The following is a 17,730-nucleotide window of genomic DNA, read 5'->3' as shown; positions in this document are numbered from 1 at the left end:
CTAGCTTTCAAATGTTCTATTCGATGTTCCAACACCATACACAAACAGGATGTTCCGATTAAGAAAAAGAAAAATTGTTAATTCAACGGTGCATTTCATACTTTTTATATTTTTATTATTTGAAATTCCGGCACGCTAGCTTTCAAATGTTCTATTCGATGTTCCAACACCATACACAAACAGGATGTTCTGATTAATATTGAAACATCAAGCTAGCAGTAAATACACACAACAAGAAAAATATAAAGGACAGAAAATCAAATGGCACAGTAGGTTTGTTAACCCAGCTCGGTGACAAACACACCTACTCTGGGGACTACCAAGCTAGGAAGGAAATCCACTAGTGTGGTCCTTGTTCTAAGTTTTTAGCAAACTCCAAATTCACAACATATAACCTAAGACCTACCCGTATGGACTTCGACCTAGGAACTCCTATATCCGAGGAGTAGTACACAACTTACAAATCAATAAAACACAGTCCTTAACATGTATCAAGGTGATACAAGAAAGGCTCACAAATAACAATGACTCAAAACCCAAAAAAAGTTATTTCTTCAATGACGGCTTGAATGAATAATTAGGTCTTGCAGTCTTGTATATATACTGAAACAATACGGGCTAAAAAGTCTCGATGGGCTTCAGAACAAATCAGATCAAAGCAGTGACCCGCTACACAAGAATCAGGTACAAATAAAGCAACTCCTAAAATGTCGGAACATCTTTAGGAACAATCCAAACACATCCAAAGTTTCCTAAATTGTTGACACAACTTTAGGAAATAATAAACCATCTGATTCTGTACAAAAAGCATGCTACTTGGCCAACAAGAAATAAGGCGTGGATTCCTTAATAAGATAAAGCGCGCGTATACCAAGGCACAAAAACAGGGCACACTGAACTGTGCCAAGATGTTGGAACACCATATCCAACATCATACATGAATATTTGTTTTAGCAATAATGAAGCCAATACACAAATATCCAACATTATTCGAGAGTCTGTCGAATCTCAACCTACCGATGCACAAGTTATCGAAGAACATGATAACAAACGGCTAAAGAACCCACTTTGTACCCTGTTGGTTCCAGTGAGTGCAAGTATAATGGGGCTGATAATAATACTGTTGATGGAACTGTCACAGATGGCTTCAACTTAGGGGAGATTGTACCAGAGAATAGTGAGCATGCTGATACCGATGATATAGTTTCTGCTCCAGTAGTTGAGAAAATCGTTGAAACAAGTCCAAGGGAAAGATCTGCAAATGTTGAAATAGGAGAAACTTGCTCATTTATGAGAAGTGCTGATTCTTTGAAAGAGTGGAAAAAAGCTAAAGCCGCTGTTAGTGGATCGCTCAAAAGAAAACGCAGTGAGAAGAAGTAAGGGCAAAAATTTCCATACAGCAGAAGGAGGATTGTTGAGCTACATATGATCTTTTACATGGTTTTTACTTCAACAGGCATAAGTTGGTCTTTGCTGTTATACACTAGGTGTAATGTTATGAGGTGGGTAATAGAACTCTACATCAATTAATTTTATGTGATAGCCATGTGGTTTTCATCAATCCTATGTATTTAATTTTTTACACAATTGTCATTGTAGTACATGTCTGTTCCTGGGCAAAGTTTGGTAATCCAGATTCCTTAATGAAGCCTTTTGTGGTCAACAATAGAATTGACCCCATTTTTTGGGGTTAGTTCCAGTTTTTGGGACTCAATCCTTAATGGGTATTAGTCCAAATTTCTTTTGTTAGATTTTTGGATTGTCTGATTTTCGATTAAATTTCTCTTTTATTTCTTTTTCCTGGTTAGGTTTATGTTTTTTCAGATTTTTTTTATTATTTCCTTTTTTTTCCTAATATACTTTCAGCTTATACAAAAGAAATTCTAGCACATGCCCCTCCTCTTTTTGAATAAGATCTCACTCATTATGAGAAGATCATTACTTATGCTCATTTTTAAGATAAAAACATTTTAATTATTTTACGAAAAAGTGCATATTGTGATTCAACGGATTTATTAAATATAGGATAATTGAGATACAAATAAGACACTTTTCAATGGCAAATTTTGGTTTTTATTTTTGTTATAAGAGTGAGTTCCAACTTGCTACTTTTCATCACTCCAACTACTATTAAAAAAATCAATAATACATAATATTTTAAAGTGAAAGTTTTAAATAGAAATATTTTAAATAAGCACAAAATATGAGGTAGATAGAGGAGGTGATTTTTTTTCTTACTTGGTATGGAGAGTTGAAGGGATACGAAAAGCCAAAAGAATGGCGAGACACGGTTTTGTTTCAGAATACACATTCATAAACACAAGTTACACCATATATGATTCTGAAATGGGAAAGTAATAAGTCTAGTGGCAGAAACCGGTAAAATTTATATTTTCCCTTAAAAAAAACATATAGCATATTGTGTTGAGGTGGGAGTGACTGGATGACAATAAATTCTTGGCAAGAAGTACCTTATCAGGTAATCCATCAAGGCCAAGCTCCCATTGTTCACATATCGTGCGAATAGAAGAGTGATCACCGTTTTCATGATCATCCCTAAGACCGTTTGCAAGTTGAATCACGTACTCTCTTACAATTTTACAAGTTTACAGAAGCTATTACACCAATAAGAGGCCTTGTTGGAACATATGATATGAAATTAGTTGAACGTTTGAAGACTAAACACCTAGTCATGGAACTTAGAACTAGTGTTCGAAATTGAGAAAAACGGTAGTCCCATATTGAAAAGAACGCACAGATCGGTAGTGTTTATTTAATAGATAAATTTTTAAGGATATAAAACATACTTATTAAGTAAGACGTGAACAAGTGGAATTTGATCCATCTGACATACAAATTGTTGGGTGGATTATTATCCAATGGTTTCAAGGGCTTACTTAGTAGATATTTTTTTAGCTTATTTCAACATTATGTGCACTTTTCGAATTTATTATTACTCTTGCATGCGTTTTGTTTTGATTCTTAACTTACTTCAACACAATGTGATTAATTTTTAGCAAAATACTTATTTTGGTCCTTTAAGTTTGACAAAAATACCAAATTTGAAACTAAAAAAACTTAAAGAACCTATTTAAAACTTATAAAACCCTTTTTAGTTATCATAATTGGTGCCGAAACTTTTTTTTATGTTTGGGTACTGGCTAGCTAGTGTTTCTTTCTGCCGAACGTGTGTTGTGCATTTTGGTTTTCTTCTCTGTTACATCTTATGCTGGGCAGAGAGTCTGTTGGTAGTAATATATCTCATTTTGATCTCTTAAAAAAAACTTATAAAACTTAAAAGAAAAAAAAATTATTTAAAACTTAAAAAACTTAAAAGACTAGCCCGATTTTTTTCATTGAAATTTGATTCATTTAGTTACTTTGATTTTGTCGTCCATTTTTTATCCCGTTATATAATCTAATGTGTTTTACTGTCAAGTGATATTCTTTGTCATGTCATTTTAGTTTGTAATTTGAATTGTATTTGGTACTGCTTATACTTTTTGTCTTGTCTTCTTTTTGATAATAACACTAAGTTCTTTTAAAGTTCAAGGCACATATCCTGGGAAGATTTTACAAATTCTTCACAAATTCAACTTGGTTTAGTTCTAAAGTTTGCCATCATCGACGGGGTGGGGGGTAAAGGTAGCTCCTGGGATCTTAACTTCACAATCATATCTAGTAGCATATTTTAAAACCTTGAATTCATTCACTATTTGTTTTATTTTATTTTTAAAATCGCAAAGTTTACATGTTTTAACTTGTTAATCGTTTCACACAATCAACAAAATAGTATGAATCATTTCACTCATGTAGTGATTCGTTTCACTCCTTTTGGAGAAAAATATTTTGTCGATTTTTTAAGCGAATCGTTTCACTCTGTTGTAACATCACATTTTATAACTTTGTTTTTCGCTACATTCCAAAGACTATAAAATAAGTAACATAACACTATTTTTCTAAACAAAGAATTTTTCATAATATCTTCTCTCAACACTATCTTCTATTCTTTGAAAACTCTTAGATATTGATGGTGAAGTTGAGAACCTTGGGAGTTACTTGGATTGATTTTTTTTTTTTAACGTCAAATTGTGATATTTTAGCCTTTTGCAAATTCGGGCGATTGAAACATAAAGGAACGACTGAGGTCTCCGATTGGAATTTTGGAGGGTTTTCTTCATCCAACATCTCAAGATCAAATTGACAACTTGTCAACAATCAAAGGAGATGCAAGAGTTTGGGAGGCTCACGCAAATTGAGAAGGCTCTCGAATTGATTGGCTTGTCACATTGCTTTATTAAGGGTGGCTATCTTTGAGGGTTGGAGGTTGATTCTTGCAAGACAATATTCAAAGGCTACATCAAGAATCGTTGAAGGACTGCCATTCTTGGTTGAAATCTTAAGCCTCAAGGGCGACGAAGTAACCCACTAGTAGGTAGTCAATATTCAATAAAATAAAGGGTTAATAACGCTTTTGGTCCCTGTAATATTAGGGAATTTCAGTTTTAATCCTTGTAAAAAAAAGATTATGTCCCTATCATTTGAGATTCTTCCACTATAGGTCACTGAGGCCTCACTTAAATTTGTTAGCAGAATCTGCTGACGTGTCCAGCTGACTGTTAATTATTTTATTTTTTTTCATTTTTTTATGCAATCAGATGCCACTTAGATTAAATTGAATTTTTATTTAAAAATTAAATAAAAAAACAAAACATTACGATATTAATGAGATTGACTTATAAAACTTCATTGACGGTAAAGATAATCCACCAGTTGTTATAAAAATCATTACAATTCTTGATAACGCAAAATAACTTAGGTATTCAATATTAATGTAAACATTTTCATATGCAGTTGTTATTCAATAGTAGTATTTTTTTTTTTTTTTTGAAAAAGCCAAAAAGATATAAATAAATAAAAACACCTCTAAACGCTTTAGCACAAGGAGTGCCAAAACACCTAAGCACATACAAAATTCAGACAATCCTGTACAACGCCATTAAGGCACAAAGAAAAAAAACAAAAAACAAGAGTGAAGAAACACAGAAAAACAACAAGCTAAAAAACTGAGTTCAAGCAGGTTAAAGGACTCCGCCGCCACACTTGATAATCAAAATCAAAATTAGTGTATTTTGATTTCAACCACCAAAATGACTGAAGCTTTACCCTTTCACCTAATGCAAGCAAGTTGTCCTCTTTCCTTTGAAAAATCCTATTGTTTCTTTCTTTCCAAATTGTCCAGACAACTGACAACCAAATGATGTGCATGGTCTCTGTTGTCTTATTTGAAAAACCCCGTAGACCACCAAAATGACGCAAGTGGTCAAAAAAATGACAATGAAAAACTGTAGATATAGCAAGCCAACCAGCGACAATCTTCCACAAATTACTAAAAAAGCTGCACCTGAAAAACAAGTGCTCCCTGTCCTCATTAGAACCGCAATTTGCAACACAATCTTGATCGGATATTAGTAAAACCCTCCGTTGGAAGAGTTTATCTCTAGTAGGAATCCGATCAAGAAAGAGACACCCAGCAAAAATCAACACTTTTAAAGGCACGGCTTTCAGCCACAAGAAATTGTTGTTATTAAGCTGCTGGTGCCTATCATGTTCCAATTCTGTTAAAAAACAATAAGCAGAACTAACAATGTAACAGTTAGTAGCATGTAACTTCCAAATCCATTTATCGATACGGTCAACCTGAAAAGAAAAGTTAGATAGGCCAATAATGCACTCCCCTAACAACTCCTCCTCCCACGCAAATAACCTCCGACGCCACTTCCAAGCCTCACCATTGATACCCCACCCTCTCGCATTCAATAGTAGTATTTAATAAAACTTCATTGACTAACCCGCCGACAAGGGTGAACCACTATAAATAGTGTAGGATAATTGAGATACAAGCAAGTCATTTTAGTGACAAATGTTAATTGTTAGTATTTTTTTTATATTAATTAGAAGGAGTTGAACATGTTAAGTTTTTATCACTCGAAACTATTATTAAAAAAAATCAATACTTTCAGATATTTTAAAGTGACATTTTGAAATAGAAATATTTCTATGTCATAACGAAAAACATAAATATTTCAATCAAGCACAAAAAATGAGGTAGAGGAAATAATTTTTCTATCGTGATATTAAAAATACTACTCCCTCCGTTTCAAAATGAGTGTCGTTTTAGGTGTTTACACACATATTAAGAAATGCAATGATTAAGAGAAAGAGAATCCTTATTAACTATTGGTTAGTTTTAAAAGTAATACTTTGGAAGTAGTGTGCAGAGTATTAATTGGAGGGTACAATTGAAAAGAAAAAGTTATTATTGCATTGGAACCTGAAAGCGACACTCATTTTGAAACAAATATTTTTGGTTAAAGCGACACTCATTTTGAAACGGATGGAGTACTATAATAGGTTGATTAGCAGGTGACGTTTAGCATGGGAACAAACTCTTTTTTCACATGATGGGAAAGTGCCCTTTACAGCCATGGATTTAATAGTATTTTAATTGGATGGTTGAGATCTTTAACTTGGTAATTGTTGCAACTTTTTGGTGGTTATTGTGTAAAAAAAAAACCAACCCCACCAAATGATTAAATAACAATTTTTCATTTATTTAATTTATTGGGAATTTATTTTAATAAATCATGGGCCTTTGCAATTAGTAGGGAGAGTTGCAAAACCCATCTAAATTTAATCTCGCCAGCGAACAATACTACTCGAAGAAGCCAGTCTTTGGGACGTGGTTTGATCTATTGCAATTAGTAGGGGCGTCTCACACTTGCAGCTGTTCACTTCACATTATTATTACTTTTATCTTTTGTCACAATATAATTCTTAAACTTTCTTTTTCTACTTATAATTTTAATGTTTTATTTTATTTAAAAAACGAGGGATAAAAAAAGAGAAGATATGGCCGCCCGTTAAGTTTCTGGCATGGTGGTGCACTCAAAACTGTGTTCACCACAAACTTTGATTTTTTATTTATTTTTGGTGAGAAAAAAAGGGTAGTAACGAAGTTGCTTCAAACTTTGATTTGTACAGTTCAGTGAAGAGCTCAGGTAGAGAGGAGCTCGAAAATGAAATTCATTTTTCAAATCTGTGTTCATGGTGGCCGAACAGTAGGAGAGAAGTGGCTGGTTGGGGGTTTTTGAAATATCTCCAATATAAAAATAGTTTAGTGGTTTTTACAGAGAAAAATGAGAGGAATCTAATGTTGATAATTTCACAGCCAAGGGAGGCTGAACAGAAGTGAAGCTACCAATTGAAGGTGCTTTGTGAGTGGTACACCAGAAAAGACCATCAACATTAAAAAACAAATTTCAGTTTTTATTTTTATTTTTTGAAGCAGGTTGCTCACTGACAGCTGTCCTGGAAAAGGGAACTTTCCCATGGTGGGAAAAAACTCCCCATTCCCAGGCTAAACGTCACCTAATTAGCATGTCACATTATTTGCACAAGACAAAAATACAATCATAATTAATGTATTATATAATAGTGTTATCGTAAATACAAAATTATATTATGCTATAACAACAACCTTGTTAGTTTCCTCTAAAAAAACAAAACTTGTTCGTAAAATCGAATTGAAAATTAGTAGAGAAAATAGAGTTGAAAATGATGAGAGAAAATGAAAATGAAGAAAGTTGGTAGGTAAAAAGATAAGAGAGGAGAGTGAGAGGGAAAAGTTTATTATTAAAATAGAAAGGTGAGAGAAAAGTTTATTATTAAATAAATAAAGATGAGAGTGAAAAATTTATTATTATAAATAAAGAAAAATGAGTGAGAAAAGTTTATTATTTTTTTTTTTACAATTGAGAAAATTTTATTATTAAATAAATAAAGGTGGGAAAGTGGGTTTTTGAATTTTGAAATAAAGTGGATAAAGTGAATTTTGATAGTGGATTTGACAAAAATAACCCTAAAGTTGTAAAGGAGAAAATTAGGTATGGGTACTTAAGAAATTTTGGTAGTATGTTGTTTTCATATATTGTAAGTGAAGTGAAGTGCACACACATTGATAAGTTTGAGACTTAAAACTAATGATGTGTGAATTGAAAAAAATGGTAGTCCCATGATATAAATAATATCTTTCAAATTCCTCCACTGAAAAATTTCAGAATGTGTTGGTATGGAGAGTTAGAAGGAATACAAAAAGCCAAAAGAATGGCTAGACACAATTTTGTTTCAGTAGACAAACATTCATAAACACAATTTACACCATATGTATTGTGCTCATATCAGCATGAAGCACAAGCAGACTAACTACCATCCAAAGCACCACAAAGTGAACATGTTTTGTGATGCCAAGACATTGCATTCTATTGGCTTGACTGAGAATGAATAGCCTCAATTGCTTGAGAGGAAGCACTTGAAAATTCCATCAGTGACACGAAGAGATGTGGAAGTCTAGTTCTGAGGTTATCAAGAGTCATGGTTCTACTATACTGAACAGAATCCAAATAATCTGCTTTCACACTTTCCACTTGCTTCTTTAAGGCTTCTGTTTCCGCTTTTTTATGAAATAGCGGATGCCTGGGGCTTATATTAGCTTCATCACCCTCATCTTCAAAGTTTAGTTCAATTTTTCTCTGCATCTCGTCCAGGGACTTCGAGCACCTCCGCAACTTTCTTTCAAGTTTTTCCAACTTTTTTAGAATGTTGTCTTCCTCGGCCTGTTGAGCAATTATGGAACGTATGGATAACAGAAGGTTTTTTATCGCATTGGCCACCTCCTGTAACCACATCAAAGTGCCAGAAAAAAATATTATCATTCCGCTCATAAAATTTACACATCTGTAGTATAGTAAAAAGATAGAAGTATCTTTGACCAATAAGAAGTGTTTAGCGCAAACAAACAGATTACGCCCATACATAAAAGTTTTGCCAAAAGAATTTACATTTTTCCATTCGAAAAACAAAGCATGGCGCGTTGTGAGGGTAAGAAGTACCTTATCTGGTAATCCATCAAGCCCAAGCTCCCACTGTTCACAAATGGTGCGAATAGAAGAGTGGTTGCCGCTTTCATTGCCATTCCTTAGGCAGTTGGTAAGCTGAATCCACTTACTGAGGGTCCTTACATACTCTTGTTGCGATTTTACAAGTTTACAGAAGCTATTATACCAATAAGAAGCCTCACTCTCAAACTGAATTGTAGCTTGATGATGATATTCAGATTCAGAATTCAGAATTGTATTGTGGTTATCACTGAGGTTACTCAGCTGCTGGGAGATCAGTGCCTGCGACTGATGGCATCCATGCATTATCCTCCACATTTGTGACAACCTACAAAACAAACAACAGTTTTTTAAAGCAAAACCTAGGATATGAATCAGATATAATTAACACACTGCTCTGTGTTTCATCAGTAAGTTAAAGTGTAATGCATCGAAATCTGAGAAATATACCCGGCAGTTAATGCAACCAACTGGGGTAAAAGCTCTTCATCTATAAGTTCCAAAATGGATGAAGTTGTTTCACTGATGCACCGCCGCAGGCTTATCAAATCAGACTCCAATTTCTCAACATTTGATCGAATTTTGTCAATTTTAACCAAATCAATGTCCTCACCCTCTTGCTTTTTCAATGACGATGACTTCCTCTCAAACTCCAATTTGGTAATTCCCTCCTCCTACATTATATGACATTTGAACAATGAGAAAAGGACATTCATGCCAAATGTAAAGTAAGTAAATAAATAAATAAATAAATATTTTCCTTTGATCAAAAGAAACAAACATAATGATCAAAACAATTGCCACCCTAACTAAGGGATAGATAGAAGCTAACTAGTCATTTTATCCAAAAATACCAGTCAATTGAGCCATAATATATAAGACTATAACCTTTTGAATTTAAATAAGCCTAAGAAAGAATAAAAGCAAAGGTAATTTGATCCAAAAACCAGATAAATAAATGACTTCAAAGACAAAGGAGAAAGATAGAACATAGGCAAACGAAAGATGGTGAAAAGGGTATTAATGTCATTCCAAGATTAATTAAAATATTTTTGGTATAAAGTAAAATTTTAACTATTTTTATTACATTAAAAAAAAAAGGAAAATTGTAACCCTTTGTATTTTTTTTTTTGTTTTCACACTCAACGTGCTATTCATAAACCCTAGTTCTTCTCAGCAAGTTATCAATAAAAAACCAGACATTTCTCTCTTCCCTAGCTCATGGCTGAATCAGATCCTCCACACCGTCTGGTTTTTACCAACTACGTCACTGCTCCACTCTTAACTGACAAGTTGGAAGCCACCAACTACCACTCATGGTCATCAAACATCAAGCAATGGCTTAGGGTTCAAGATTATGAAGACCATCTCACCAAGAACATCGATTTTGTGCCCGAATCAGACCGTTCTCTCTGGAAAATGATCGATGCTCAACTATGTATCATCATCAAATCAACCATCCATGATTCCGTGAAGAATTTCTTCACAACTCTTATCACTTGTGAGACTGTTTGGAAGAAGGCTAAGATTTTTGACATCGGTGATACTAGAAGGTTATACCAGGTTTGCCAAAATCTCATGAGGGTTGTTGCCCCGAGAAGACTTGATGGTTCCATGGCTGACTATTTGGATAAGATTCAAGGTCTCTTGCATGATTTCAATGAAATCATGCCTCCTGCTGGCGCGCCTACCAAGGAATATGAACAGCGAGAAACCTTTTTTATGATGTTGGCCTTGTATGGTTTACCTATGGAGTATTCTTTGGTTCGTAATCAAATTCTAGATTCTCCCATTGGACCTACTTTCAACTCTGCAATGTCTGCTTTGTTGCGTATACCGGAAAAATCATCTTTGAATGTGGATTTTATTAATGAACCTGTTGACTCCTCTGCCTCGGCTTTTCAAAGTGGCGAATATGGTCGATCCCGAAAGCATGGTAAATCTCGTCCCAAGTGTGACCATTGCTACATGATCGGCCACACTATCGATAGGTGTTTTGATATCCATGGTCACCCTCCTCGGACAACCAATGTAGCACAGACTGCACAGGTAGCTTCCTCTCAGACGCATATACCACCATCACACTTTCGGCACTTCTGACCATATTTACTGTCAATCTTGAGGATTATTACTATTAATGTTTTCTAATGAAAAACATTAGTTGTTAGTTTTTTTTTAGCAAGGGTCAGAAATATTAAGGGCCTGTTTGAAATAGTTTTTGTTTTCAGTTTTTAAAATATACAAGTCATCTTCTCACAATAGTTATCATTTTACATGTTTAGTTTTTTAGTCCCCAAAACTGAAAAATTCAAAACAGTTTCCAAAACTGTAATTTTAAAAATAGTTTAGCAAACAAGTTTTTAAAAACTAAAAAACAGTTTTTGAGAAGTGTTTCAAACAGGCTCTTAGAGAAGTTTTTAATTATTCTTATCTTACTCTCAATTTTGACACACTCTATTTTCAAACCAGAGATAGTCCTGAACAATATGCCTTGAAATTTTGTTCCTGATTTATTTTTCCCTGAATATCTTTCGCATTAAATGATAGTCCCTCGTGCAGCCCAAAAATATTTGGGGCACACCATGTTTGCAGTTTTCTAATATGATGCAGGTTAATTAAATATATAACTTTTTGCTTCACATTTGCACTAAAACAGATAGAAAATCAGCATCATAGACTGTTTATTGGTTTTATTATTGGCTTACCTTTACTGCCTTGTAAAGTTTCTTCTCTGCCGCATATAATTTTTTAAGTGTGGCACAATGAGCTCCCGGCCTGCATGGTTCACTAGGACTAGAAAATTCAGCGTCATCTTTGGTGAACGTGGATGACTTAGTATGCCTACTCCATGATAGTACGCTAAATACCCTTGCAGAATTGGTTCTCTTGCCTACAAAGAACATGCCAGAGTAGAAAATGTCATTCACCCATACACACAAAATAAATGATCTCTACAATTAAGTAAACATCAACTATAAGCCTGTCATAAGACATGAAGCCTGTAGGGAATTAATCTGTAGAATAAGTTTGATAGGTAAGTCGATATGATAGCATTTTTTATATTATATCGAATCCCTTATTCATAGATCTGGTAGTATAGGAGTTTCCTAATTACTATCCTGCATATTGTAGTCTGAAATGTGAGAGAATGGTGACATCATTGTTTACTCTTAATTCATTTACATGATAAAAATCATGCAACCTTTCTGAAAAAAAGTTATTGAAACAAGCAAAGATAACATTTTCAAGCAAGTAATACACACTGTACTTTTCATAATTCATATAACTATTAATGTGGATGAAATCCATCTGCTACTACTCAAAATGGTATTCAGTGGTTTTTACAAAGCTAAATGATAACCACTATCCTTAGGGTAAAGATTCAAATTAGAAACATCGTATAGGAAAGTGTAACTTCTAAAAGTCATAATGTATTGAAATCGGAAAGCTACACTGATTAGCAAGACCCTGGGGAGGGGAAGTATATGTGGCCTTCCTCTTGCAAACAGAGGCTGTTTCCAATATCTATGGATATACCATACATTCAAACATTTCAAAAAAGAAATAACTAACCTCAGTTTTAAGAGTATCAAAATATGCATTGTGAATATCAAATGAAACTATATATTAATTAATTTCCAATACAGCAAAGACAGGAAGCAAAAGGTCAGGGCTAGCCGATGACAAAACCTAATCTATCATAAAGGAACTTCAATAATCTTAAAGGACACGATACGAAGTCTTACTTGGATGACGACCAGAATTCTGCCGCAGAAGAGTATCTCCACTGCTGATATCAATAAGAACAGCGATTTCCTTTATACACGCTGATGCTTTCAGGAAATGATCATCTAACTCTGTAACTATACCCTCCAATGATCTCCCGTTTCTACCGATCACTACTGGCATAGCTTTAGTAACATGAGTTTCTTTTCTAAACAAAGTAATAGCAGAGGAACTATCATCAACTGGTTCTTTGACCGGTTGCTTCCCGCTACGTGATCTTCCCACACTTACATCAACTTCTGAATCTTGGACTTCATCCTCAAATTCAGTTTTGGTTTCTTCCCAATTCTCCTCCTCAAACGACTCTACAACTTCTACTTTATCCACAGGTTGAAATAGCAACGACGAGCTCAAACCTTGGTCAATTTGCAGCATATGAACAAAGTTGTCAGTGCCATCATTCTCTAGTATTTCATCTTCGCCAACGTGCACAGAACTCTTTTCAGCAAGAAAAGGAGGCAGCGGTGGAGGTAGCAAATCAGGCGGTGGGGAAGGCGGGGCTTCAGGCAGGCCAGTAGAGGCAAAGTCTAATTCTAATGTATCGGACTCGGTGAACTGCCTAAGTGTGGCACCGGTGTTCCTCAACGCTTTCAAATAAGCTAATAAGGCATCAGAAAACTCCTCTCTATTACAAACTAACTGTTTGATTACCTTCTTCCTTTCCTTGCATATGCCAACCCTTCCATCCTCATCAATACTTGATAACACACAGCCCATTTTGAAGACGAGCTAATTACACTATCCACGGTCAAAGATAACCCAAATAAACCTAGTGTTGGTAACAAGTTGTTACACTAATTTTCCAAAAAGTTGAGCCACCTAGAGAAATGACAGCCTCAGAAATTAATGGAGCATCAAGTTTCACCATTGATACTCAATAACTGCATTCCTACAAACATAACTGAAAAAGAAGCTGACAAGTCACAAAGATGTCCAAAAACCTTGTTATTGGTTGTAGTGATGTGTGTGTTGCACAGATTTTGAGTTGGTTTGCTTGATCAATAAATTCTGTTGATTCAAAAATTAATTATCATCACCTACAAAAGAACAAAGTAAACATATAAATAACAAGCCATAGATAGAGGCAGATTTACGGCACCATAGGGCTTTGTTTGGGAGTTTGGAGGGGAGAAGAGGACTTTGGAGCTAGGAAATATAGAGAAAAATTAAGAAATATATCACATTTTTATTTAAATTGCATTTTTTTTAGATAATTGTAAATTAATATATACAATTAATATATTTTTAATTTTAAAAATATTATAACATAGATTAAATTCGAATCCAGCCTTGGGCATGCAGCAGCGTTAAAACTCTTAGGGAGCGCCTGCCGCCCATTTGGGTCCCACAATGCTCGAGGGATTAGTCTCCGCAGTTGCGCGCAGAGGATACCCGGTTTACACCCAAAAAAAAAGATTAAATTTGAATAATTTATATAAACCCACCAAAATTCTTCTCCAACACAATTTTTGAGTTCTTCGATTCGAATTAGGAGGAATTTGCATTACAAAGATAAAAAAAACCCTCAAATTCTTCCCTTTTAAATGTCGTATGTTTCTTCTACTTCCTCTTTTTTTTTTTTTAAAGTTGTCGCCTCTCGTCTCTAGCAAAGAAAGTCTAGAGGTATACCAAGTGAAAGAAAAAAAAAGGGGAAAAAAGGTGAAAATAAAAATGTACAGATTAACCCAAGAGAAATTAAAAATGTTGAAATTAGAAAAATAATAAGAGAGAGGAAAAGAATGAGTGTGTGTGTGTGTGTGTGTGTGTGTGTGTGTGTGAAGCAGATCAGTAAAAAAAACACACCAAATGCACCTGTTCAAAAAAAGACAGAAAGAAAAACAAAAGGAAAACCTAAGATGTTCCCTCCTGACCTCATGCTTCATAAAACAAAGACAAAAACATAGTACAGAGAGAGGAAGTAAACATGCACAAAACCCAAGAAGATGAGAGAGAGAAAAATATTTTACAGAGAGAGAGCATGCAGTTCAGTAAAGTACAGGAGCGCGTGCGTGGTTCCGAACTTAGTTTGCTGTTCTCAGTTGTGGCATACAGAACATTACAACAAGAGGTTGAGGTTGTGGTTTTGGTGGAACTAGAAGGAATGATGGATGTGTGTACTAACTGGTTTGGTAAGGCAATGCAATACACAAGAGAAGTGAGGTTTTGTTTGGAAATGGAAAGAGAAGTGAGGTGGGGTGATAACTTAGCTTAGTCCAAGAAGAGAAATCATCAACTTTGTTTATAGTACAAAAATGAAAAAAGAAAGAGAAAGACTACTTTCTACTTGCTTTTTCTGACATATGCCACTCTCTTCTCTTCTTTTCCACTAGTAATATTCAATAAAATTTATATAAAAAAAAAAAAGTAATATTAAATAATCATTTTAACCACTTTTTTTATGAGCATGCTACATCAGATAATAATGTGTAAAAAAAAATAATGGAAAATACTTGGGTGACATAATGTCACCGTGACATTAAATCTGGGCCACACAAAGGTATTGTGTTGTGTGGCTCAGATGTGTTGTAGTATGTATTGTGTGGCCCAGATGTTGTGTGACAATGTGTGTTGTGTGACCCAGATTTAATGTCACGGTGACATTATATCACCCAAGTGCTTCCCAAAAATAATTGGTTGGATATTATTATGCTTAGCTCAATTTAACTATAACTAGAGAAGTCCCTAAAAAAAAACTATAACTAGAGAAGTACAATTAGTAGTATTTGAGTCTTATCTAAAAAAAATATTTGAGTTCAATTAATTCTGCTGGTAACATGGGTCTTATTTGAGAAAAAAAATAGTTTATTTTTTGTTGTCGTCTATTTGAAAGGTTGTCCATTTCTATCTATAATAATTGGATCGACTCGAAAATTAATTTTATGATATATTTAAAGAAATTAACTCATAGAGATATCTCAAATATGATTTGAAAAGAAAGAAAAAATTAGAACCAATGACATGATTCACACAAGTAAAAAATGTGTTGGTTGTTTGAGAGAGAGAAAAAAAAACAAAGTTTTTTTTTTTAGCAAAAACAAAGTTACTTGTATGGATTTTTTAATTTCATGTAACAATTTAGTCTTTTTATTTTTTTCTTATTCCAGATTTGTTCATCTATGTTTAAATTTGTCAATATTATATCGTTTTTTGCGTAGTTATTACACCATCATTCAAAAACTAAGAAAATTTATCTTCATTTTCAAATAAAGAAAAATTCTTCAAACTCAGAAACTTGCATCTTCATATGAACAAAACAAAAAAATTTAGAAAATATGAATGGTAACAAAAAAAAATGGACTATGAGCGAGACCCATAATTGTTGTTGGGTCATGAAACTTGTCTTCAAAAAGCAAGTCTATAAATAAAAACAAAAAAAAATACATTTAAACTCAACGGTAAACACACAAAACCCTAGAAATGGACGATATTTTGAAAGTCGTAGATGAGACTTTAGAGTTTTAGACTTGAAGGAAAACATTAGATCAAATCAGAACTTAAAAATGAAGGTTGACTCAGTTAATAAGAAGTTGACTTATCCTTAAAGTCGTGGGTTTAACTGTTTATTTGATCATCTCTTTTGTGAATGGTATGCATTATCTCTCTTACGCACACAGAGCTTTGAGGCTTACCCTAATCCTAATGAGCAACTCAACTCACTTAAATTTTCTTCTATCAAACAAATATTTAAGACTTGAGTAATATTATTATTTAAAAACGAAAAATAAATGTTCTTTATCTATCCGAATCACCTCCAGCAGAAATTGAACTCCAGAAAATGTTTTTTTAGAAACACGATTTTTAATTTGTCATTTGTATGGTGATTGAAAAAGATAGGTTTTTTTTTTTTCAATAATTGAAAAAGGTTATGTTAAACAAAGTGTATGAACCTTTTTGGGTTTGCTCCATTGATATATTGGCTTTGAAGCTAGTGGTTTACTTATTACTTGTTATTGAGGTCATATCTTAGAGTTTAAGATACATATAATATAATCCAACTTATCATTAGTTATTGCATTGTAGATTATTTGAATGTTGGGCAGTACAGTTTACATTTATCTTTTAAAACACTTTTGGCCGTCATGCAGCAAATACATGAAATGAAAAGTATTACTTTATGACTACTTGATGGTTGTTAGTGGTAATTGTGATATTTGCATAGGCCAACCAAGGTTGAACACTATCGTGCAAGATTTTCTTCTTCTTGCAATTGCTTTTGCTTTATTTGAGATAATTCTTTTATGCGTGGTAGGCAGTGACAAGCTTATCTTTGTAATTGCTTACTGGTTAAGCGAATGTATACGTGCATGTGCAATTGCAACACATGTAATATCAAGTGAAAGAAATTCAGGTTTTATTTCTTTTAAAAAAAAGTGAAAGAAATTCAGGTTTTATTTTATTTTAAAACATGTGATTTTGATTTTTTTTTTTTTTTTTGGTCAGATGTGGTATTGAGTTTAATTGATTAAATATATATTTGTGTTTGGGCATACCAAAGAAAGTTGGGTCACTTAATAAGAAATTGACTCATCAACAAGGTTATTGATTCAACTTTGTATATGTTTTTTGAGTTTTGAAGCCTCTTTTGACTCTAAAGAGTTCCCGGATCTCAACTCAACTAAACTTTTTCAAGGCAAACATGATGACCAAACCACCGTCCTTATTATAGACTTGTTCGGATTATATAATCAGAAATCATTTCTAAAATATTTTGGATTATATAATCTGAATTGGTCACATACCGTGTTAAAACATATATTTTGAAAGGTTTGGAACATTAATTTCTTCTATTAATACCCAACTTAATCAAAATAGTGTCCTCAAAAAAGTAGTCCAGTAGTTTGAGTTGAGATATCAAATGACTCATGTAAGAGGGTTGAGACTGAGATTCAATCTCTGCTACTGTCATTTTCCTCTCCCCATAACAAACTAATTAAACTTACATTTGTCAATAATAAAGTTCCCAATCTAATACAACCAATTTTCTTTC

The 17,730-nt window shown here is 33.7% G+C and overlaps 1 protein-coding gene across 2 annotated transcripts; it reads right to left on the bottom strand.

Moving 5' to 3' along the window:
• Window positions 1-8,073: 8,073 nt before the first annotated feature.
• LOC146946495 (benzoyl-CoA reductase subunit C, putative (DUF630 and DUF632)) lies at window positions 8,074-14,960 on the bottom strand. Of its 2 annotated transcripts, none has more exons than XM_085744550.1 (6): window positions 14,711-14,960; window positions 12,704-13,780; window positions 11,663-11,847; window positions 9,408-9,631; window positions 8,952-9,285; window positions 8,074-8,735 (listed from the first exon to the last, which is right to left on the bottom strand). In XM_085744550.1, exons 2-6 carry the CDS (start codon window positions 13,458-13,460, stop codon window positions 8,322-8,324), a joined length of 1,914 nt encoding a protein of 637 aa, XP_085600676.1. In that variant the 5' UTR covers window positions 13,461-13,780; window positions 14,711-14,960; the 3' UTR covers window positions 8,074-8,321. The 2 variants fall into 2 exon arrangements, with proteins under 2 accessions (XP_085600676.1, XP_085600677.1); XM_085744551.1 differs by having other exon boundaries at window positions 12,704-13,644.
• Window positions 14,961-17,730: the final 2,770 nt, after the last annotated feature.

The sequence above is a fragment of the Medicago sativa genome, chromosome 2, assembly GCF_051527215.1.
Source record: "Medicago sativa cultivar Bolivia chromosome 2, Bolivia_mono, whole genome shotgun sequence".
NCBI classification, from domain to species: Eukaryota; Viridiplantae; Streptophyta; class Magnoliopsida; order Fabales; family Fabaceae; genus Medicago; species Medicago sativa.
Note: the sequence above shows the minus strand (reverse complement) of the source record. Positions and strands in the feature narration are given on the sequence as shown.